Source organism: Eucyclogobius newberryi, unplaced genomic scaffold, assembly GCF_026437365.1.
Source record: "Eucyclogobius newberryi isolate DKJ021-1_F unplaced genomic scaffold, fEucNew1.0.hap1 SCAF_37, whole genome shotgun sequence".
Taxonomy (NCBI): Eukaryota; Metazoa; Chordata; class Actinopteri; order Gobiiformes; family Gobiidae; genus Eucyclogobius; species Eucyclogobius newberryi.
In genome coordinates, this window is record NW_027316023.1 from 33,839 (window position 1) to 57,318 (window position 23,480).

At 43.8% G+C, this 23,480-nt stretch overlaps 6 protein-coding genes across 6 annotated transcripts; 1 reads left to right on the forward strand and 5 right to left on the reverse strand.

Moving 5' to 3' along the window:
• Positions 1-3,062: 3,062 nt before the first annotated feature.
• LOC140376583 (histone H2B 1/2) lies at positions 3,063-3,529 on the reverse strand. The gene has a single exon (XM_072462061.1). The coding sequence runs from the start codon at positions 3,510-3,512 to the stop codon at positions 3,138-3,140; it is 375 nt and encodes a 124-aa protein (XP_072318162.1). The 5' UTR covers positions 3,513-3,529; the 3' UTR covers positions 3,063-3,137.
• Positions 3,530-5,503: 1,974 nt separating this feature from the next.
• Positions 5,504-5,971, reverse strand: LOC140376581 (histone H2A-like). The gene has a single exon (XM_072462059.1). It carries the CDS (start codon positions 5,938-5,940, stop codon positions 5,563-5,565), a length of 378 nt encoding a protein of 125 aa, XP_072318160.1. The 5' UTR covers positions 5,941-5,971; the 3' UTR covers positions 5,504-5,562.
• A 1,205-nt stretch (positions 5,972-7,176) lies between these two features.
• On the reverse strand, positions 7,177-7,624 carry LOC140376601 (histone H3). The gene has a single exon (XM_072462083.1). The coding sequence runs from the start codon at positions 7,601-7,603 to the stop codon at positions 7,193-7,195; it is 411 nt and encodes a 136-aa protein (XP_072318184.1). The 5' UTR covers positions 7,604-7,624; the 3' UTR covers positions 7,177-7,192.
• Positions 7,625-8,940: 1,316 nt separating this feature from the next.
• Positions 8,941-9,570, reverse strand: LOC140376585 (histone H1.03-like). Its single transcript, XM_072462064.1, has one exon. It carries the CDS (start codon positions 9,553-9,555, stop codon positions 8,941-8,943), a length of 615 nt encoding a protein of 204 aa, XP_072318165.1. The 5' UTR covers positions 9,556-9,570.
• Positions 9,571-12,517: 2,947 nt separating this feature from the next.
• LOC140376610 (histone H4) lies at positions 12,518-12,862 on the reverse strand. The gene has a single exon (XM_072462093.1). The coding sequence runs from the start codon at positions 12,852-12,854 to the stop codon at positions 12,543-12,545; it is 312 nt and encodes a 103-aa protein (XP_072318194.1). The 5' UTR covers positions 12,855-12,862; the 3' UTR covers positions 12,518-12,542.
• A 335-nt stretch (positions 12,863-13,197) lies between these two features.
• LOC140376631 (uncharacterized) lies at positions 13,198-14,800 on the forward strand. Its single transcript, XM_072462117.1, has 3 exons — positions 13,198-13,933; positions 14,038-14,192; positions 14,304-14,800. The coding sequence occupies exons 1-3, from the start codon at positions 13,514-13,516 to the stop codon at positions 14,566-14,568; spliced, it is 840 nt and encodes a 279-aa protein (XP_072318218.1). The 5' UTR covers positions 13,198-13,513; the 3' UTR covers positions 14,569-14,800.
• Positions 14,801-23,480: the final 8,680 nt, after the last annotated feature.

The following is a 23,480-nucleotide window of genomic DNA, read 5'->3' on the forward strand; positions in this document are numbered from 1 at the left end:
GCCGCATAGGGCCATAGCTCTTTTGGTAGTCCTGACTCTATCAACATGCAGCGCACCATTTCAAACAGTGTACGCCAGTTCCGCTCTGCAGTCCCATTCTGATGGGGAGAGTAGGGTGCTGACCTCTCATGCTTAATAGTATTGTCCAACAGTAGTGACTGATACTCCTCAGCAACAAACTCTGTCCCATTGTCGGATCTCAGGCGTTTCACTTTACCGTAAGGTGCTGTGTCGGCCAAGAACTGTTTTGTAGCTTCTACTGCCTTGTTTTTGTTTTTAAGGAAATACACATAGATTGCACCAGAAAAATCATCAGTGAAAGTGATCGCATATTTGTACCCTTCAGGTGACTCTGGGGCAATAGGCCCACCAAGGTCTGTATGTATGAGCTCTAAAGGGGCTTTGGCTCTTACATCTGCCTCTCTGTTTCTGCTCTGGATGAATTTTCCCTGAAGACATGTTTCACACTGATTTGGTTTGCACTTTCCATCTTTGATTTTCATGCCATCTACAACCGTTTCAAGTTTTAATATGTCACCATAGTTGCAATGACCCATTATCTCATGCCCAGTTTTCAGATCAAAACATGCATTACAAGAATCATTACAGCTCTCTTCCACAACGTCCAAATAGTATAGTCTGTCTTTTACCTTCATGTCACATGTGGTACCATCAGGAAGGATCATTTTGTTATTGTTCATCTCAAAGTTGAACTTAGCTCCTTTTGAAGCTGCTGCCTCCACAGAAAGGATGTTCTGTGGGTATCCAGGGATCAAAAGGGCGTTGGTAAGCTTGACACTGACCACTCCGCCGCTGCTGTCAGCAAGTTTGATCTGGGCGTCGCCTTTCTTCAGCACGCTGCCAGTGATCCGCGATCCATCTGCCAGCTGCATGACGTGGTTCTTTGGCCAGAACGTCTCGTCGAATCTGGTGAAAGCTCCTTCGTTGGTGATGATGTGGGCAGAGGCACCGCTGTCCACAAGTAGTCCCTCCGGCTGGGCGTTGTGAGGTTGCCATTCCGTCGCCTTGAGTAAGAAGGTTTCCTCCTCTGTTCTCTGGTTGTCTCTAGTGCGAGAACTGTACTGCCCAGTGTCTTTTATGGCGGCCACCTTGCTGTTTGGTGTAGCAGGAGCCCTGAAGTCACGTTGTGCTTTCTTCTCTTTGTATCTACAGTCTCTTGCTTTGTGCCCAACTTTATCACAAATAAAGCATTCCCCTTTGAAGTATTTCTTCTCCTTGTAGTCTTTAAACTTTGGTTTGACAGCTCTGTAGTTTGCGGTCATTACCTCGTCTGCCCGTGGTCTGCTGCGGTAGCGTAGCGAGCACTCGAAGCTCCTCAGCCTGGCTTTGAACTCGTTGAAGGTTAAAACTTCTCTTGTCTGAGTGACATGCACAGAAAATGGATTGTATTCGTCTGTGAGTCCTTTTAACACCATAGATACCAAGAGTGCATCACTGAGGGTCTCTTTAGCTCTGTTTAGTGCGGCCACTATCTTCTCAACACGTGCTAGATAGTCCGCTAGCTCTTCCCCATTAGCCATTAGCACATTGGTTAGCTCCGTGTAAAGCCCCACGATCCGCGGCTTTTCTTCAGACTCAAAATGGCGCCTCAGTATTTCCAAACTTTTCTTTCCATCGTCTGGCGCCTCATATAGGATTAGCAAAAGTGTCTTATCATCCAAACATCCACACATTTCTGCATATGCTAGTTCATTTTTCCTACCGGCCTCCACCGCCTCTTGTGGGTTAGCCGCTGCAGCTTCCTGACCTCCGAGGATAGCGTCTTTTAGGCCAATTGTTTTCAAGTACGCTAAAAATCTTGCCTCCCAGATGTGATAGCGGGCTTCGTCTCCGTCGAACCTCGGCGGTAGTCCGCGTCCGTGCATTGCTGTACCTGGGGTTTGCCTGGGCCCATAACCTGTTGGGTTCATTGCAGCGTTTCGCTCAGCTTGTGCACTCTCTCCCGTGCCATCTGACTGTGACATCTTTGCAGAATACTCAGTCTTGGTACACCAGGTATATAATGCAGGACAGAAGACTCGTGTGTCGTTTTATCGGTAGCCGCACTGTTCACTGCTCCGGTCCCGTGAGTCAAGTGAACAGGAGGTTCCGCCTTTTTTAATTGAACAGAGCGTATCCCTACGCCGAACAATATAGTGCTAACATGTAGTGGAACACATCGCTCTCTAACAGGGTCTCCTCGTAGATCAGACCGGAGATGCGCTTCAGAGCCCTCAGAGGCAACTGTTGTTGTGATTTTGGGCCTTACAAAAATAAATTGATTTGATTTGATTTGACGCCGCCGCGGCGAGCCAGACGGCGGATAGCGGGCTTGGTGATGCCCTGGATGTTGTCACGGAGAACTTTGCGGTGGCGCTTGGAGCCTCCTTTACCGAGTCCTTTTCCTCCTTTGCCGCGTCCACTCATGTTTACTGTTTCTTGGTGGAAGAGTCAGATGTGGCTCTAACGGCCGCTCCAATGGTGTTTATCCTGCTTTTGCGGACGCAGGTGAAGACAGTCTGTGGGCGTGGCCGTTCTTCCACCAATAGGAACGTGCCTCCCAAAGGTCGTTTACGCAGAACAATACTTTTGCTTTTTTTAGTCTTAAAAGAAAAAAACGTACACATTTCTCACGATATTAACAAACTGAAAAACGATGCCCTTTCACTTAAATGAAAATACTGTTCATTCACAGCATACAATTAACTCCACAATAAAGTGCGTAAGTGCTCATCTTTCCACTTTTGAAACATTTCACAAAAATCTAAGTATATACATTATTAATAATATGGGCCTACATTAAATATGCTCATCTACGAGGTTGTAACATTTGTGAATGAATACTTAACATTTCCATTTACAATAGAGTATAACACTCCAGTAACTAACTTTACATATTTAGTTTACTGCTTTATTCAGAGCATGATTCATTTCAAGTCCGTCAAACAATCTTTGAATTTAACCAGACGTTGCAAATTTAGAGCGGTTTAACCAACCTAATTTTACTCTGGGTGGAGACCTTTATATATATATATATTATATAAAAATAAATAAAAGCAAGTGGTAGACGTTCATCTTTGTCAGATGTGGGTGGCCCTGAGAAGGGCCGTTGTTGAAAGGTTGGAGCACACTGGGGTTTACTTGGAGCTGGTGTACTTGGTCACGGCCTTGGTGCCCTCGGACACGGCGTGCTTGGCCAGCTCTCCGGGCAGCAGGAGGCGCACGGCGGTCTGGATCTCTCTGGAGGTGATGGTGGAGCGCTTGTTGTAGTGCGCCAGGCGGGAGGCCTCTCCGCCGATCCTCTCGAAGATGTCGTTGACGAAAGAGTTCATGATGCCCATGGCCTTGGAGGAGATGCCGGTGTCGGGGTGGACCTGCTTCAGCACCTTGTACACGTAGATGGCGTAGCTCTCCTTCCTGGACTTTCTCCTCTTCTTGCCGCCTTTCCCAGCGGTCTTGGTCACGGCTTTCTTGGAGCCCTTCTTGGGCGCGGCCTTGGCGGGTTCAGGCATCGTGAGCTGTTCTGAGGACAGACGGACGAATGACTTGAGAGCGCGCCGCCCCGCGCTTTAAAGCAAGCCTCATGCAGATAAGCTGTGCTGTTCCTCGAAGCTGATTGGTGGATTATAAGAAGTGGTGTTTTCTCTTTTACAATTCCTCTGGGAAATATTGAAATAAAGAACTAAAGGATTTCTAAAATATCTAAATAAAAAAAAAGAAAAGAAAATCTCAGATGAAACTACTAAATTCAGAACTATCATTTAATAAAACCAAAAGTACACATATTGATAATAATGCTCAATTCTTACTAAATCACAAGAAATAATTACAAGGTAAATTCATAGCTTCAATCCAGTTGTTTGTAAATACAAAATATTATGCATTCCCTTTTTCATATATTTTACATTGTATGTTGCACCTTTGATGCCAAAGCATTTCCCAGTCTGTGAATTCTGTAATTGACACTAACCCTTTCTTAGTTAGAACACGTGTTTATTTTGTTTTCTGATACAGTAAATGTATTTTCAAAGCAGTTGATCTCATCACTGATGGTACTTTACTGTGTATTAAACAACTCAACAAAAATAACTGCAAACCACACAATTAACAAACACAGTTCTTTCACAGAAGTGCTTGTGGGATCTACAAACTTTAACTAATATTATAGTTGTTTTTACTATTGAATAAACACTAAAATCTAAAGTTTAGCCCAATTATCAAAACCTTACAGTCAAGGAGCAAAACTGGGCCTCAGATCTGCACCACTGTAACACAATAAGTCAGTTCACACTTTGTGCAAAACAACACACACAGTGATTTACAACACTGAACACACTTGTATGTATTTAAGACACAGAAGTTTATCAAAATGTCACTTCTTTGCAATGCTAAAGCGCTGACTGTCAAATGACCACACCCATGTGCCAAATGACCACACCCATGAGCCAAATGACCACACCCATCTGGTGTGTAACTGGAGTGTATCTGGTGTGTAACTGGTGTATAACTGGAGTGTATCTGGTGTGTAACTGGTGTGTAACTGGTGTGTATCTGGTGTGTAACTGGTGTGTAACTGGAGTGTATCTGGTGTGTAACTGGTGTGTATCTGGAGTGTAACTGGTGTGTAACTGGTGTGTATCTGGTGTGTAACTGGTGTGTAACTGGTGTGTATCTGGTGTGTAACTGGTGTGTAACTGGTGTGTAACTGGAGTGTATCTGGTGTGTAACTGGTGTGTAACTTGTGTGTATCTGGTGTGTAACTGGTGTGTATCTGGTGTGTATCTGGTGTGTAACTGGTGTGTAACTGGTGTGTATCTGGTGTGTAACTGGTGTGTAACTTGTGTGTATCTGGTGTGTAACTGGTGTGTAACTGGTGCAAACATAGATAAGTCATATGCAACATGTGTGTTTCATATGGTAAAAAAATATGGTTTTGATCAATTAGTGAAGAGTTTTTACAAGAGGGGTTCATTTTGCAAAGGAGCTAAGGTGTTTTGCAAATTGGGTTTGTGGTTGTGCTAATTGTGTGTAGGGTTTTGCTAAATGAAACAAAACAATCAAAATTGTGTTTATTTAATCGTAAAAAAATGTAATATATATATATATATATATAAATGGGAGCTTTGTCTGTGACTTGAATTCACAGTTAAATGACCGTCAGTGATCAAATCCACCACTAGAGAGCGAAGATAATATGGCATTTAACTGGATTTAGACAAGTTTTAACTTTTGGATAGACAAAGCAAAACAAGACTCAAGAGTACCTGAAATCACAGCACTTTATAATTTATATGGTTTAATTCAATTCGGTTGTTGGAATATTTAACAGGCTTTTAGTTTTGGGATTTGACCAATTCATCACTGTTAGTTTTGACCAGTGAGACGTTTGACAATTATTTTCTTTGCCATGTTTGACATATTCTCACCCATTTGTAAGTCACTAAAATGTGGACAAGTTGACCTGCAAACAAGTTTCAGTTAGAAATCAGGCAACAGTTTTGTTTCCTTCTCTGGAGTGGGTGGCTCTTAAAAGAGCCGTTGTGTTGTTATCCGGGTCTGGCTTTACTTGGCCTTCTCGGTCTTCTTGGGCAGGAGCACGGCCTGGATGTTGGGCAGCACGCCTCCCTGGGCGATGGTCACTCCTCCCAGCAGCTTGTTCAGCTCCTCGTCGTTGCGGACGGCCAGCTGCAGGTGGCGGGGGATGATCCTGGTCTTCTTGTTGTCTCTGGCGGCGTTACCGGCCAACTCCAGGATCTCAGCGGTCAGGTACTCGAGCACCGCGGCCAGGTAGACGGGAGCTCCGGCTCCGACGCGCTGGGCGTAGTTACCCTTCCTCAGCAGCCTGTGCACACGGCCCACGGGGAACTGCAGCCCGGCTCTGGAGGAGCGGCTCTTTGCCTTTGCTCTGGCTTTACCGGCGCCCTTTCCTCTTCCAGACATGTTTGTAGTATCAGATGATTTCACACGAGGGAGAAACTGTTCTCTGTGGCCGCGCACAGGCGGTATATATAGCAGCAGTGCTGACTTCTGATTGGTCGGCTGAGCGTTAGTTTGATTCTCCAATCAGAGCACGGACATCCTCTCCGCTTTACCAAAGTAACAATACATGAAACAATACATTCAAGTTCACGACTGTACATTTAGGACAAGAGAACTTACAATGGGGAACAACACTGTGGCTATAACACTACTACTAAATTGTAATGTTGATAATTGTATCCTGTAGCAGATTAGAATTGTTTTTCGTTTTGAGTTTATAAAAGTTGTTTTATCATTGTACATTTTTGTTTTATTTATTTTTTACTTTTGTTAAGAATATAAGGTTTTTCTTTTTTTCCTTTTGTAAGGGCTCCTCTATTTGCACATGAATTGCAATTACTGTGAAATGCATGTGCAGTCTATGTGCTGTCGTGACACATATGCATGTGCAATTACTGTCGTGATCACATGCAATGGTATTTATGTATTTATTTATTTGTCTATGGGAGTTTTTATTTATTTATAGGAGATCTTCTACTGAAAGTGTTTTTCAGACTTCCTATAAGTGATCTGTATCTACCAACGTTGCACCAATGAAATTTCCCCATGTGGGACAATAAAGGAATATCTTAACTATTAAAAGTGTAAGTTATCTGATGTCTCACTTCTGTACCTATGTTGTAACACTGACATTTCCCCACTGTGTGGATTATTAAAGGTTTATCTTAATCTTATGTTCGTGAATTCAGTTCATTGGCAATGGCAAAAAAAAAAAACACTTTTGACTCCGGTTCTACAGCAAGTGACATGTCTTATAAATATATGATATAACATACGTGTTAGGCTGAATTAACTTTAGGAAGTATGAGAAAAAAAACTTCTTATAGAACAAAACTCCTCTCATATCTTAATAGGGAATGGAGGAAAACCATAAATAAAAGTAAAGTAAAACTAGCTAGAATAAGACTAAATACTAATACAGTTACGTACACTCTTATTTACATCAGTTATAGGCACATGAACTTGGCCTTAATTGCTTGAGAGTATAATTGCACATGAACATGACAGTTTCACATAATTGAGTTGGTATTTAATATGTTTTTTAAAGGTGGCCCTATTTAGGATTCCAAGCAATGTTCTGGTCAAGTGTGGCTCTTAGAATGTGTTGGTGGCTCTTAAAAGAGCCGTTGCTTTGGGTTCACTCGGGGTCAGTTTAAGCCCTCTCTCCGCGGATGCGTCGGGCCAGCTGGATGTCCTTGGGCATGATGGTCACTCTCTTGGCGTGGATGGCGCACAGGTTGGTGTCCTCGAACAGACCCACCAGGTAGGCCTCGCTGGCCTCCTGCAGAGCCATGACGGCAGAGCTCTGGAAGCGCAGGTCGGTCTTGAAGTCCTGGGCGATCTCCCTGACGAGGCGCTGGAAGGGCAGCTTGCGGATGAGCAGCTCGGTGGACTTCTGGTAGCGGCGGATCTCCCTCAGGGCCACGGTGCCGGGCCTGTAACGGTGAGGCTTCTTGACGCCGCCGGTGGCCGGGGCGCTCTTGCGGGCCGCCTTGGTGGCGAGCTGCTTCCTGGGAGCCTTTCCTCCGGTGGATTTACGCGCTGTCTGCTTCGTTCTGGCCATTTTCTCTGCTCTTGGGTCAGTGTCAAACCTGAAACTCTTTGCTCTCTCAGCCAGCGGCAGCGGGCTTTATACAACCAGGGCGAAGCCGATTGGCTGAGCTGGGCTCGCGCTCTGAATTCAAACATTAACCACGCCTCTGTCCCACGCGCCCCGTGTTCTGTCCCTTTCATTCTATAACTTCATAAATAACGTGATCAGATTTTAGTTTGAGTTTCTTCAAGGCTTTTGAAACTGTAACAGTTCATTTTGAGTTGTCCTCATCAAACATATTAAACACTTTGTTCGTCAAAAACGTCACAATGCGTCCATGTTTCAGGATCACATAGAATAATATATTGTAGTGATATAAGATCACAAGCCTTTATTTGTCCCACAATGTGGAAATTCCACTGTTGCAACACAAAGTAGGTACAGAAGTGAAAAATAACGGATGAAAACAACTCGAAAAGCTCTTATAAAAAAAGCTCTTATACTATATAATAACAATAGTGACACTCTTATTTACAGCTGTTTCATGGACAGAGAATATTGAAAACATAATAATAAAAAATACAAAATATATACTATTTTTATAAATGTATAAAAACGTGAAACTGATGAAATAAAGCAAGACAACGTGCCTATTGCACTGCCTTGTAAAGTACTATAGTATTGTATTATAATTCTGTTCTTCTGTGGGTGAGTCTCACAGAAGAACCGTTTTGTGTCAATGTTGTGCTATTTACGTTCACAGAAATGACCAGCACAATCAAAAAGGAGCAGAGAAGAAAACAAATATATAAAAACAACAACAAAACAAGATGGTTTTGAACACATTTTGTTTAAGACAACTTGTTTAACGTTTCTCATTTACGACATGCCACACTTCAATGGTTCAGTCATTTTTTTTCCCTTTTCAAATTAATATGATTTTGTTGTTGCTTTAAACTGATAAATATAGAGAGATTAGGTGATGTTTTTGAGTGACAATCCAATGAGTCCCAAAGTTTTACCCGAGCCACAGATATTGTCATTGTGGCGCCCCCTGCAATCCCTGTAATTGTCTTCAATGAATATGGTCTATGGTTTGGAAGTTCTTTTTGAGGTCGATATAAACTGCTAGAGCGCTGTTTATTTTCAATTGCTGTGGTGATATGTTCTGTTTTCTGTGGAAGTGCTAAAGATGTAGGTCGTTCTTTCCTGAAACCAAACTGACTCTCCCAGTAATAAACATAATGTGTTTCATGATTACTGTGATTGTGATTCTGCAACATTGATATTCAAGGGAAGAGCTGCTCTTTAGAGAGAGTGGTGGCTCTTAAAAGAGCCTTTTGAGGGTCGTGGTGGTCGCTGTGACTTTACTTCTTGGCCTTCCTTGCCGGGGCCTTCTTTGCGGGGGCCTTCTTCGCGGGGCTCTTCTTCACTGCCTTGGCGGCCTTCTTGGGCGCAGCTTTCTTGGGGCTCTTGGCGGGCTTCTTGGCTGCCACTTTCTTGGGGCTCTTGGCGGGCTTCTTCGCCGCTTTCTTGGCCGGGGACTTGGCCTTCTTGGCGGGCGCCTTCTTCACCACCTTCTTCTTGGGGGAAGCTGCCTTCTTCACCGCCGCCGCGGGCTTCTTGGCTTTAACGGGGCTCTTCTTCTTCGCTGCGGTCTTGGGCTTGGCCTCCTTCGTGGCCAGTTTGAAGGAGCCGGAGGCCCCCGTGCCCTTGGTCTGGCTCACGGTGCCTGAGGCCACCATCTTCTTCAGAGTGGTGTTGATGCGCTTGTTGGCTTTCGCCACATCGACGCCCTTTGCCGCCAGCGCCTTCTTCACCGCGGCCACGGAAGTGCCCTTGCGCTCCTTGGACTCGGCGATGGCGTCGGTGATCAGCTTCGTGAGGCTGGGGCCCGCGTCCTTCTTCTTGGCCGCGGCCTTCTTCTTGGGGGCCTTGGCTTTGGCCGGAGCCGGGGCTGCTGTGGGAGCGGTCTCTGCCATGATTCGTGTCGGTTAGATCTGTGTCTGGAGCCGGGGCGCGCGCGGAGGATCCTTATAACGGACATGAGAACCGTAGAGACTCAACCCTCTCTGCTGAGCGGCGCCGGCTCCGCTTTGTGTTTTCTCTTCGCAGTTTAGAGTTAAAAATACAGTAACGTGACTAATTTTTTGCAAACTATTTGACACGAATCTTTAGAACAAAGTCACATCTAGTTGTCTAATGCAGTCATAGACTGACAGAGTCTTGTGTTTTTAAGAACGAGCCATCAAACCCTGGCCATGTCCACACCAGCGAGACACTCGGCATCGACTTTTTCCTACATTTAGCTTTAAAGTGGACTAAACTTTGATACATAAGAAACTATTTGTATTTAGACAAACAAAAGAGATGTCAAGGAGTAAATACACAAACTAAACTTGTAGTGTGGCTTCAGTGTTTAGTTGTAATTAACCGAGTTTGTGGCGGTAGTAAACACAAAGCTGAGGAGCCTTTCTGTGTCAGTCTGCGCTGGGGCAATGGTATAATTCTGTTCATGTACATAACTATATGTGTTTACACGAGTGTGATGTGTGGAAACTGTGTGGAGAAAGGTTTTGGAACAAATTAAGGAATATCAGAAATCAACATGTACATTTCAAACCATGGCGACTTGGTTAATTGCTGAATTTGTGTTAGAAGGATATAATGTATTTGATGTACACAGGCATTGTAAGTACAAGCACAATATTGTAGGTAAATCACTGATGGCTCAGTTATACATTAAGTAATGGAACGTTTGCCTTAAAAACAGATGACAGTCAAAGTATACGTCCATGCCCGGGCACATTTTATACATGAGTTTCCAACGGTGCATGACAAATTAAGTATTAAGATGTAAAGTGAGATGTTCAGTTTTGGATTAAAACCCAAACCAACACAAATAAGTGGAGATTGTGCTATAATATAATAGGATCATATATTTTACAAACAGTTATGATACGACCATAAGTGATCATATGTTAATGATCATTTCCTGGTGTCAAATTGTCAAAATAAAAAAAAACAAAAAGTGTTAAAAATATATACCGCTCCATTGTCTAAGGACAGCTGTAACAATCGAGGCCTTTTAAACAGAAGTATTAAATATTGATTGAAGGTGTTTTTGATGATGATCCAAATGAAGCCAACGTGGCTTTTATAATTGTCCAATTCTGGTTTATCATCAAAAAGACAAAGGCATAAGAAAAACTTAGATGACGCTTGAAAGTGAATATAAACTTTAAAAAACTAAGTTCCTCAATATTAAAAAAAGCAGCAACAACTTTATGTGTTCACTGCCATCAGCCTAAGGTCAGGAAACGTATTTAGACGCTTGATTACGTTTGTAGCTCCTCAGAAACAACGCTGCACATGGATCTCGAGATATTTATTAGCCTTTTTGATAGTAAAACGCCGTGAAAATTACAGACAGAACAAAAACAGTACATTTAGACACTCCCCATAATCATTGTTAAACACAGTATAATACAAACAGCTCAGGTCTTTTACTTGCTGGTACCATATAAGTGCATTTCATGCTGTTTATGACTTGATATAGTTAACATGACACAAATTCGCAATCACATCATTTTTTCATACAAAAGGTTCCTTGATCATTGGGCTGGGCTATTGCTTGTGCTGCCTTCAGCGTGGCACTGGTTCTGCCTTTCCTGCATGTGCGTGATAATCAATCCCATCTATGAAACAAAAATGCATTAACTATTTACTGACAGTTACAACGTTTATAGATGAATTTTTCAGCACCATAAATTGCCTCTATTATTAGTTTGTATAGCATTTCAGAAGTTAAGCCTCTGTAAATCCAGTTTATGTTAATGAGTAAAATCACCATATATAAGTTTGTCCCTGCCCACCATCTTTTTCCAGAGTTTGAGGTTCCCCACCCAAGGAGTTCTTAAAGTTTCATGTCTAAATTAATTAATGTAGAAAAATATTCAGTTGTAGTCATCTAGACTCGGATGAGTCGAAACGTATCAGAGTCAGAACTACAATGGAACACTCCTGGACGAATGAGGGACACACCCACATGTTTCTGATTTTGATGAAATGTACAGCCACATTTTGCTTGTTTTGGCAGAGGACGGATTGAACATAACAAATTAGTTTTGAAAACAAAAATAAAATATAATTATTCTTAATTGCAAAGTTATTTGTCCGTTTTCCCATTTATTAAATAATGTTGTATTGTGTCATTTACAGTTCCTGAGGTCTTTGTTTTCCTCTGATCCAGACGCTTCAGTTTTGAATTTGAAGCATTTTCATAAATAAACTGCAGATAAGCAACAATATTCATATTATAGACTTGTTGGAGGTAATGCAATATTTTACTTAAGACATTAAATTTATAAAGAATTATATACTATGTTTCCCCTGTAAAGCAGGATTAGTGTCTCATTCGGACCAGAAGGTTTCTCTTCATGTTCTGTGTGTGGCTCTTAGATCCATTAATAAGCAGAAGATTTAAGATGAGATAAAATATTCCGTTATTGTCCCACATGGGGAAATTTCATTGATGCAACGCAGGACGATACAGAGGAAGAGAACAGATCACTTATAGGAAGTTTGAAAAGCACTGAAAAAATAAAGATAAAAATAAATACCATTGCATTTGATGTTAGAGAACTGAGATGACTTTTAAAGTTTACCTTCATCATACACAAGATGGCGACATCAACCAGATCGTCTGCTGACGGTTTTAGTGAATTCAGTAAAGTAGCTTTGTTAAGCACAAAACACTCAGTTTTTGTCAAGTGAGAAACGACTCGCGCGTGATTTAGAGAATGGTTTAATGACACGATTATTTCTAGATTTGCTTTAAGAGATTCGTTTACATTGATGTGACAATTCTGCGGGTGGAAACGCGAAAGTCTAGAAGTTGCTCTTCTGCACATGTGTGTGGCTCTTAAAAGAGCCGTTGTTGTTGTTGTCGTGTTCAGTCAAGTGTCGTTTAACCTCCGAAGCCGTACAGAGTGCGGCCCTGTCTCTTCAGGGCGTACACCACGTCCATGGCGGTCACGGTCTTCCTCTTGGCGTGCTCGGTGTAGGTGACGGCGTCACGGATCACGTTCTCCAGGAAAACCTTGAGCACTCCGCGGGTCTCCTCGTAGATCAGACCGGAGATACGCTTCACGCCGCCGCGGCGAGCCAGACGGCGGATAGCGGGCTTGGTGATGCCCTGGATGTTGTCACGGAGAACTTTGCGGTGGCGCTTGGCGCCTCCTTTACCGAGTCCTTTTCCTCCTTTGCCGCGTCCACTCATGTTTACTGTTTCGTAGTAGAAGAGTCGGATGTGGCACCAGTGGCCGCTCCATGGAATTTAAACTGCTTTTCCGGACGTAGGTGAAGACAGTCTGTGGCGGGGCAGTTCTTCCACCAATAGGAACGGGCGAAGGGGAGATGTCCCGGAAAAAACAATACTTTTGCTTTTTTCGACAATGCTTTTATGACTTTTATGACAATAAAGCTGTATTTATCTAAGTATGCACTGTTCACAGCATAAATATACTCCACATTAATATTAATATGCTGAACTGTGTTACCGGCCTGGCTGACCCTTTAAGAGAGAGCGGGGCATTGTGGGTAACCGGAAGTGTGCTGTTGTTTTTGGTCGTGTTTTTCGGCGCGCGTATTACTATCACAGTGTACGCCTCATTATAAACGTGTTACCTAATTTCCATATGAACTGCTGCAGCGCTTTTGTTATTTTTCGACCAATCAGCTGCACAAAGCGATACACATGGCTACTTATTCTGGCTCACGCTCTGGCTTTAGCACTACTGTAGAAGCATTGAACCGAGTCGCAGAATAATAGTGCAAATGCAGAATCACAACTATATTAGACAGTTACTGTATGAATAAACACAAATGTCTTAATCAAATGTCACATGTCTTAATCTAATCTCTCTCTGTCTTCTACAGATGCACTTTCCCTCAAACCCTCTGCAGCCGGGGCCAATGTATTTCCTGTCTCCACGACAATGTGGCCTTTTTGGTGTCTCCTGTGAAGGGATGCAGAAGCAGGTCAATTTCCTGATCGATGAAGGCATGTCGTCAAGTAAGGGAAGCAATGAAGTCATAAGCTACATGCATCATTTCTTCAACAACTTTGGTGTTGGAGAAAAATACGTGGATCTTCATTGTGACAACTGCAGTGGCCAAAACAAAAACAGTTTCATGTTGTGGTATGCTGCCTGGCGTGTTGGACACAAGCTTCACCACACAATGGACATCCACTTCCCCATTGCTGGACACACCAAATTCTCCCCTGATTGTGGCTTTGGACTTATCAAGCGAGCATACATGAAGACCAGGGTCGACACTCTGGAAGACATCGCTCAGGTTAGTTTATATTATTTGACTACTATAATGTGTAAACATTAGCCTGGCAAAACTTATTTTTCTTCTGTTCTCATTTTTTTTACATTTGTCGCTCTTGTCATCAGGTAGTGGAAAACAGCTCTCCTGAGTCTCACCTCAATATCCCACAGCTTGTTGGAACGGCGGATGGCAAAGTGTTTGTCAAGAACTTGGACTGGCAGAAGCATCTGAGTCCCTTCTTCAGACGGCTTCCAAAGATCAAGAGTTATCAGCACTTCAGGTGTTTATATTGAAACTCTCATATTGTGTTCATATAAAATTAATTGGTTAATGATGGTGTTTTATGATAAATAGTTTGCTATTTCTTAAATGTCCTGTTAATTGTTTACAGCTTTGATGCCGAGAGACCAGGTGTGGTGCTTGCAAAAAGTCACTGTGAAGCAGAACCTGTGGAATTTCAGCTACTGCGCAATTCAGCTGATCTGCCTCCGGTTGACTGTCTTCCTGTCCTGGTCCCACCTGGACTGAACTTTGACAGGCAGACCTATCTGCATGAAAAAATCAGGCCTTTCTGTGCTGACCAGGCTAAAGACATCACATGCCCAGCTCCAAGAGTCACTACAGAGAAGAATATGCGGAAGAGGATGCGGATGTGATCTCTGATGTAATTGGACTCTCCTTCACAACCTCTTGCTTGCTATGTTAGCCCTTATGCACAGCCTCTCCCTCCAACAGCCTGGACTAAATTCACTTTACTCTAGTTCTGACTTATTGTGTTGCCTCCAAAGTCTACTGACTTAAAACTGCACTGTGTATTAATGCATGTTATTCAATCAAAGCATTTCCATTTTAATAAAGTACCTTGTAATTCTGATTCAAGTCCTAATGAAAATAACACTACATCAATATTAACAACACTACAATTCTTGAGTCTTCAGTGACACCTGTAGAGGGAAGAACTACAGATACCAGATGTCAGTGTGACTAATGACAGTAGTCACAGTTTACACTGACTAACTGTTCAAACCTATAATGTACTCACGGTCTTCAGAGGTGGAACAAACTTCTCTGGCCACTAGGAGTTTGAGTCTTTGGTAGTGACTGTGCTTGGATGAATGCCTCTGTATTTGTACTTTATCACCCAGAGAATCACTGGCTCTATCACTGCTGCCCTGGTCCTTTCACCTGCACAGAGCCTTTTGCTTGGAACATGTTGCAGAAAAACTGAACATGGACAGTATTCCTGTCCATTAGAGACGGCCTCGATCATGTCCAGAATATGAATAATCTGTGATCGATCAAATTATTAATTTAAAGTAATCCCAAGGGACCCCTCAAATAAAGATGAAGAAATAGAATAAGAAGCTTTGTGTTACGTGTACGTGGCCCATTCTGAGCAGTATATTTAGAGTCCTGTATATTCTATTTATTCTAGACTTAGTAATTTGAATTGAAAAAAAATAATTCTAGCTATTTTGATCAATTAAACAGTTCTCTAAAAAAACGTCAGTCAAATCCTCTGAGATCACTTTTAAAAGTTTACCTTCATCATTATCAATCTTATACATTCAAGTCTGCAGCGTGTGTGAAACTTACTCTGTTCTGCCACAAGAGGGCGACATCCACCAGACCCTCTGCAAATGTCCTCAATAAGACCACAAAATATGACAATCACCATTTGATTCGGCACAATTATCAAATCGCAAAGGCTGACATTATTTAGATGGAATTTTATCTTCAAACAACAAAATGTCTCAATCTACAGTCAAATCTGAATCTAACTTACTGCAGCGAAACAACAATAGAACAGACATTTCTGATTCAAACCACAAGGAGGCGCAGACAGAAGGTGAAGATGTTTTTGAGGAGCACGATCCAGATCTCATGTTTTAGACCTAAACTGTCTCTTCTGCTGTAAACATATTCTAAATTATATGTGTGAGTGAATTCAGCAAATTCAAAGTCGACAAAAAATATCCCTTTTTCCCTCCAATAAAGGGATAAAACAATCAACTTCATTAAATACATTTTAATTGTTTCGGATTTGAGTGACACTATTGAATCACTGAAAATGTGCAGTATAGAAATAAACACATGGCATAAGAAAAAAAAAAACTTTTTGGCGTACAGCTCCTACCAATAAATCCACCTTTACAAAAATATATATAAAATATAGCCGCAAGCGGCAATGATCGGCCCTCGCCACGCCGCCGCCACACCGCCGCCACGCCGCAAGAGGAGGGGGCGCTAACGCGCCCCAATTGTCCTTTTATTACGCCTACTGCTGAATCTGTGACGCTGTCACATCTTCTCCCCTTTGTTTTACCATCAAAAAGCAATTTTATTTTGAATTCTTGGCAAAATGTGCGGCTTTGCCGCACAGACACCGTGACTCTTTGAATGAAAATGTGGATAACTTTTGATGGTCCACCCCTGAAGATGAGTCTCACCAAATTTCAGGTTAATAGGGCTGACGCCCTGGGAGGAGTTTGTGAAAGTCTAAAGTGTAAACATGTTCTGGCGATTTCCCCATTGGAATAACATGAAAGGTTTCGGTCATCGTTACGGCAACGCCATAACAATTATGACATGGGTCTCATTGACTTTTTTGATGGGGATGCTAAAATTGAGTTGTGTGTCAAATTTCATATAATTTCGCAAAACTAAACATTTAACCTCCATATAAAATCTGTAGGGGGCGCTGTGGCGCCAAATGAATTTATTTCACTTCAAGTAGGTTTAGGGCAAAGAGTTTAACAACTGATTCTAATTTGACGCAATTCGGACTTTATCTGCGCAAACGGCAGAAATTTTAAATATGGGAGATTTCTGAAATTCTAGCTACAGTTTGCGGCTTCGCCGCACAGAGACCGTGAGAGGTATCAATGTAATTTGGATAACTTTTGATGTCCCACTCCTCAGTAGCATTTTCACCAAATTTCAGCTTTTTAGGGCCAACGCCCTGGGAGGAGTTCGTAAAAGTACGACGTTTGGAAAAACTCCGAAGTCATGTTTAGCCATTTTTGAAGCAATATGGCCGACATTTGGTTGGGCGGACGGCGTTGCCGTAATAATATTTTTTACTTCTCTTGTCACCATCTACCTCGGCGCCAAATTTCATGATTCTACGATCAGATTTTTTTTGGGTCATTTCCCATCTCTCAATGCATTTTTGGTACATTTGGGGGCGCTGACGCGCCAATTTTTTTTATTTTAGAAAAGGGAAATAGCCAGAATGTAGAGAGGCACGATTTTTAGAGGTGTGAACATTTTTGTGACTTTTCGTCAATGTTCACTGGGTGAAAAATAGGGGGGTTGGTCCCGAGAAGAAAGAATAATATTCCGATGCGAAAACAATGTTTCCCATTTTTCAAATATCATAAACTATACATTTTCGGAAAGCGCTCGCGCTTTCCTACCTCATGGTGTGGGTCCCTGGTCACTGACGGGTACTTTCGTTAATTTTGAGTGGGCTCCGCCCACTTTGTGTTTTTGGCCCTCTATACAGTAATAATGTTCAATTTTTGCATTACATGCTTATATGCACGGAACATGCAAGAGATGGGGAACGTATTCGTGAGCTACTTAGCGCAAATGAGTGCTTTATATGGGGATGACGACCGCTTCGCGGTCGTCATCTCAATGTAAAGTGCTCGTTTAGTGCGCACTTTTGCACGGGCTTCGCCCGTTTACAACGGTAATGTTCCATTTTCCTACTACTAATTAGTATGCACGGGGCGTGCATGAGTGAAGGAGTGTGTTAGTGAGTGTTTGGAAGTGGGCGAGCGCTTCGCGCTCGATTTCGTGCGCACTACGTGCGCACTTTCGCAGCCGTGCTTCGCACGGCCTTACGAGATTAATAGGCCTCTCGCCAGCTTGTGGCGCTCGGGCCTAACTAGATATTGTGCAATGGTTGAAGCCATTGAGAGTGTCTGCATTCTTGCATAAAAGTACTACATGTGTAGTAAAGACTTTATTCTTGTTCGGCTCGAGCCATGGAATGAGCATTGAGGATGAGGAGGAAGAGGATGTTATAACGTGCTTTGAACTCATGGGCTTTGAAACACCAAAGTAATGGAAGGCGATGTAACGCTTGGAAACCAACCGCCATAAAACAACAACAACAACACAAAGTCTGAGGAATAAAGTCTGGCGGTAATGCAACACTTGGATGCCAACCGCCATAAAACAACAACAACAACATAAACCTTGCTCAACACCCGGTCTGGAGAGACGGGAGATGGCGGAGGAGAGTGGATCGGGGATGGAAGACATTCTGGACGGCGTGGAGGAGCAGCCTTTTCTGCCTGCACGTGCCCGGAAACGTAAAAAGTCCCTTAGCTCGTCCGAGGGTTCTGGGAATGAGCAGCAGGATGAGGCTGAAGCTATTGATATCCGGGGTGAGAGCAGAGACTGTAAGGTGATCATAAAGCTTGCACAGGATAGTGCATCCTTTAAGGAGTGGAATTCAGTGGCATTGTCAAAGAGCCTAACTGTAGCTGTGGGAGTGATCAAGAGTGCGAGTGTCCTTAGAGATGGCTCGCTGCTGGTCGTGTGCAAGGACGCGGCTCAGCAACGGAAGGCGATTGGAACTAAACGTCTGGGTGGAAAGGACATTCTTGTGTCTGATGCTGAAAGAAACACGGTCAGAGGAGTTATCGTAGGTGTCCCTACGGCGACGTCTGTGGATGAAGTTAAGGAGAATTTGACTGGAGTTACGGTGGTGGACGCTAGGCGTTTGAAGGTGACCCGGTTTGGGGTAAGATGTGACAGCTTGTCGGTAATGGTAACACTTGAAGGGAGGTGCCTGCCTAGTAAGGTGTTCATTGGGTACATGTGCTATAGCGTCAGGCCATATGTTCCGCCGCCCCTGCGTTGCTTTAAGTGCCAGCGCTTTGGGCATATTGCAGCGGTCTGTAGAGGGAAGCAAAGATGTGGTAAATGTGCAGGAGATCATGAGTATGGGAAGTGTGACGTGGGTGCAAAACTGAAGTGCTGTAACTGTGGGGAAGAACATAGCTCTGCCTATGGGGGATGCAGGTTTAGCAAAAGAGCTGCTGAGGTGCAGAAAATAAAGGTCTCTCAAGATATATCCTATGCAGATGCAGTCAAGAAAGTTTCAAGTAACGAGTTTAGAGTAAATACAGAGAGAGGAGCCAGCGCTGCTCCCAGCCAGGGCGAAATGAGAAAGGCCAGCGTGGCTCCCAAGAAGTGTGAAGGTTTCAAGAGTGGAGGTCCCAAGTGTGCAGGTTCCAGAATTAATGAGAATACCCTGGTTGTGGATAGAGAGGATTTTGTACTCTTTATGGTGGATGTTGTAAACTGTGCTGCTCAGGCTCAAAGCAGAACTGAAAGGATCAGGATCATTGCTAAAGCTGCAGGAAGATTCCTTGGAACAAAGGAGCTTGATTGGGCAGATATAGAAAACAGGCTAAAGGCGCTAAATGGGAGTCGGAGTGATGGGGGTCTGCTTTTGGGGAGTCAGAGTGATCAGAGTGACGAGATGGGGGTGGGGGTGGTCTCCTGTCCTCGCCCAGTCTCGTAGACGCACGGCTACCAAGCAGCGACATCAGTGGACATATTAAAGCCTGTAGAATGAAGCCTAAAGAATAAAGCTGTACGGTGGAAGCACCGAACGTCAAAGAAGGAGAGGAAGATGAAGAAGAGTCTCCCTGGAATAAAGCCGGTTGTTGTCTGAAACAACAACAACTATTCTAGTCACAAAGACATATCATGACCTCATGGGCTTTGTAACACCAAAGCAATGGAAGGAGTACTTTTACGGACTACGACAGAGTCTGAGGACTACGACAAAGTCTGAGGAATAAAGTCTGGCGGTAATGCAACACTTGGATGCCAACCGCCATAAAACAACAACAACAACAACAACAACAACAACAACAACAAAACTGAAAGGATCAGGATCATTGCTAAAGCTACAGGAAGATTCCTTGGAACAAAAGAGCTGGATTGGGCAGAAATAAAAAAACAGGCTAAAGGTGCTAAATGGGAGTCGGAGTGATGGAGGTTCTACTTTTGGGGAGTCAGAGTGATCAGAGTGAAGAACTGGAGGTGGGCGTGGTCTCCTGTCCTCGCCCAGTCTCGTAGATGCACGGCTGCCAAGCAACGACATCAGTGGAAATATCAAAGCCTAAAGAATAAAGCTGTGGCAGAAGCACCGAACGTCAAAGGAGAGGAAGATGAAGGAGTCAGTCCTGGAATAAAGCCGGTCGGACTCTGACAAATGAAGTCGAAAGAATAAAGTCTGGCGGTGATGCAACACTTGGATACCAACCGCCATAAAAACAACAACAACAACAACATGTAGTTTAGTTGTGACACGTGTGTCAGAGTACTACATGAGTTGTTGAACATTTTCAATATTTGCTGATATATATTCGGCCTGCCGCCCGTCCATGTTTTCTGCTGCGTTTTGTGACATACCAAACAACGCTCAGTAATTCACAGATTGCGTAGTTTGCGACTCAAATAGTAGTTTGTCCTGACAAATTGCAAGATCGTGCTGAACGCAGACCTGAGCAGGGAGAAAGAGAGAGCCTCTGTGACCCGGCTGCACCCCCTCCTCCCTGTAGAGACGCTTAGCATTAGCAATTTACTTTTGCAAATACTGAAAAATATTCTGGTATGTAAAAAATGTCTAAAGCAACAGCCCCTAAGACGGTGAAAGTGTGAAGGAGCTGAAACGCGTCAAAAAACCTACAATGAACATATAGTGTCTGTTTATGATAATCATAATAATATGATAATCATAAGCAGACACTCATTATAATACATTTGTGACATATTCCAGTGTCATTCTGAACGAGGTCGTAAAACGTGCGGATATTTATATTTTTTATGAAAGAAACTTGAGCCGGTCGAAGTGTTTAGCGTCGCGTCTGTAAAGATTCCACCTGTCACATATAAAGTGTTAAACATGTGTCACATATAAAGTGTTAAACATGTGTCACATATAAAGTGTTAAACATGTGTCACATATAAAGTGTTAAACATGTGTCACATATAAAGTGTTAAACATGTGTCACATATAAAGTGTTAAACATGTGTCACATATAAAGTGTTAAACACGTGTCACATATAAAGTGTTAAACACGTGTCACATATAAAGTGTTAAACACGTGTCACATATAAAGTGTTAAACACGTGTCACATATAAAGTGTTAAACACGTGTCACATATAAAGTGTTAAACATGTGTCACATATAAAGTGTTAAACATGCCCCGTGTGGTGAGGAGGTGCTCTGCTGAGAGCGAGGAGACTCTGAGGGACTGCTTCAGCACCACTGTCTGGACTGAGCTCTATGGCCCACATGGGGAGGACATCAGCACCATCACAGAGCATCAGGACTACATTAACTTCTGTTTTGAGAACACTGTTCCCTCCGGACGGTGTTTTCCAAACAACAAGCCGCGGAACATGAGCCTGAAGCTGAGGGTGGTACCACAGGTCTGAAGACCTCTTGTCTGGTACCTGTGCCCAAGACACCACACGCCAAAGACCTCAACAGCTTCAGGCCGGTGGGTCTCACGTCCTGATGAAGACACTGGAGCTGGTCCTGGACCACCTCCGCTCCACCGTGAGCCCAGCCATGGACCCGCTGCAGTTTGCATATCGGCCTGACATCGGAGTGGAGGACGCCGTCATCTCCTGCTGCACCGCTCTCTCTCTCACCTGGAGAAGCCTGGCAGCTCTGTGAGGATCCTGTTCTTTCATCTCTCCAGCGCCTTCAACACCATCAGCTCCTGAGGGACAAGCTGGAGACGGCTGGTGTGGAGTACGACCTGCAGAGTGGATCCTGGACGACCTCACAGACCGACCCCAGTTTGTGAGAGCCCGGGACTGTGTGTCTGACACTCGGACCTGCAGTGTGGGACCTGCAGTGTGGGGGCCCTGCAGTGTGGGGGCGCCCCAGGGCACCATCCTTGCGCCCTTTCTCTTCACCCTCTACACTGCAGACCTCAGACACGACACGGACAGCTGTGTCCTGCAGAAGTTCTCTGACCACTCTGCCATCATCGGACTCATCACGGACGATGATGATGTGGAGGACAGAGGACTGGAGCAGGACTTTGTGGACTGGTGTCAGCGGAACCACCTCCTCATCAACGCGGGGAAGACCAAGGAGATGGTGGTGGACTTCCACAGAGGCCACGCCCCCCTCACCAGAGAACATCCAGGGACGGGACATTGAGAGAGTGACTCATACAAGGACCTGGTGTTCATCTGAACCACAAACTGGACTGGACTCATAACACAGACTGTACAGGAAGAGCCAGAGTGGGCTCTACCTCCTGAGGAGACTCAGGTCTTTTGGAGTGACAGGGCCACTCCTGACAGGGCCACTCCTGAAGACCTTCTCTGACTCTGTGGTGCATCAGCTCCTGTAGGTGTGGTCTGCTGGAGCAGCAGCATCACAGAGAGGGAGAGGAAGAAGCTGGACAAAGCTCCGTCCTGGGCTGTCCTTTGGACTCGGTGCAGGAGGTGGGGGACAGAAGGGTCCTGGCTAAACTCACATCTATGCTGGACCATGAGTGTCGCCCCCTGCAGGACACTCTGCCCCCTGCAGGACACTCTGTCCACTCTGGAGAGCACCTTCAGTGACTGATCCACCCTCGCTGTGTGAAGGAGACGTTTCACAGTCTGTCCTTCTGCTGCTGTCACACTCTTCAACACACACTGTCATACCCATGTGCAATACTGTCATACCCATGTGCAATACTGTCATACACATGTGCAATACTGTCATACCCATGTGCAATACTGTCACACCCATGTGCAATACTGTCATACCCATGTGCAATACTGTCACACCCATGTGCAATACTGTCATACCCATGTGCAATACGGTCACACCCATGTGCAATACGGTCACACCCATGTGCAATACTGTCATACCCATGTGCAATACTGTCACACCCATGTGCAATACTGTCATACCCATGTGCAATACTGTCATACCCATGTGCAATACTGTCACACCCATGTGCAATACTGTCATACCCATGTGCAATACTGTCACACCCATGTGCAATACTGACATACTCATGTGCAATACTGTCATACCCATGTGCAATACTGTCACACCCATGTGCAATACTATCATACCCATGTGCAATCCTGTCATACCCATGTCCAATCCTGTCATACCCATGTGCAATACTGACATACCCATGTGCAATACTGTCATACCCATGTGCAATACTGTCATACCCATGTGCAATACTGTCATACCCATGTGCAATGCTGTCATACCCATGTGCAATACTGTCATACCCATGTGCATATAACTGATGTAAATAAGAGTGTTTACTTTACCATTATTATTAGTATTATTTGTCTAATGCCAGCTATTATTATTATTATTATTATTATTATTATTATTGAGATTTTTATAAGAGATCTTCTACTGAGAGTGTTTTTCAAACTTTCTATAAGTTATTTGTTCTTTTCTTCTGTATCTACCTCTGTATCTACCTGCGTTGCATCAATGGAATTTCCCCATGTGGGACAATAAAGGATTATCTTATCTTATCTTATCTTATCTTA

What these genes read in the sequence shown, in the direction of transcription:
- LOC140376583 (XM_072462061.1), bottom strand. Translation starts at nt 3,512, where the DNA reads ATGCCTGAACCCGCCAAGGCCGCGCCCAAGAAGGGCTCCAAGAAAGCC.
- LOC140376581 (XM_072462059.1), bottom strand. Translation starts at nt 5,940, where the DNA reads ATGTCTGGAAGAGGAAAGGGCGCCGGTAAAGCCAGAGCAAAGGCAAAG.
- LOC140376601 (XM_072462083.1), bottom strand. Translation starts at nt 7,603, where the DNA reads ATGGCCAGAACGAAGCAGACAGCGCGTAAATCCACCGGAGGAAAGGCT.
- LOC140376585 (XM_072462064.1), bottom strand. Translation starts at nt 9,555, where the DNA reads ATGGCAGAGACCGCTCCCACAGCAGCCCCGGCTCCGGCCAAAGCCAAG.
- LOC140376610 (XM_072462093.1), bottom strand. Translation starts at nt 12,854, where the DNA reads ATGAGTGGACGCGGCAAAGGAGGAAAAGGACTCGGTAAAGGAGGCGCC.
- LOC140376631 (XM_072462117.1), top strand. Translation starts at nt 13,514, where the DNA reads ATGCACTTTCCCTCAAACCCTCTGCAGCCGGGGCCAATGTATTTCCTG. An exon ending in CTCTGGAAGACATCGCTCAG is followed by an intron (nt 13,934 to 14,037) that starts GTTAGTTTATAT and finishes TCTTGTCATCAG; the next exon opens with GTAGTGGAAAACAGCTCTCC. An exon ending in AAGAGTTATCAGCACTTCAG is followed by an intron (nt 14,193 to 14,303) that starts GTGTTTATATTG and finishes AATTGTTTACAG; the next exon opens with CTTTGATGCCGAGAGACCAG.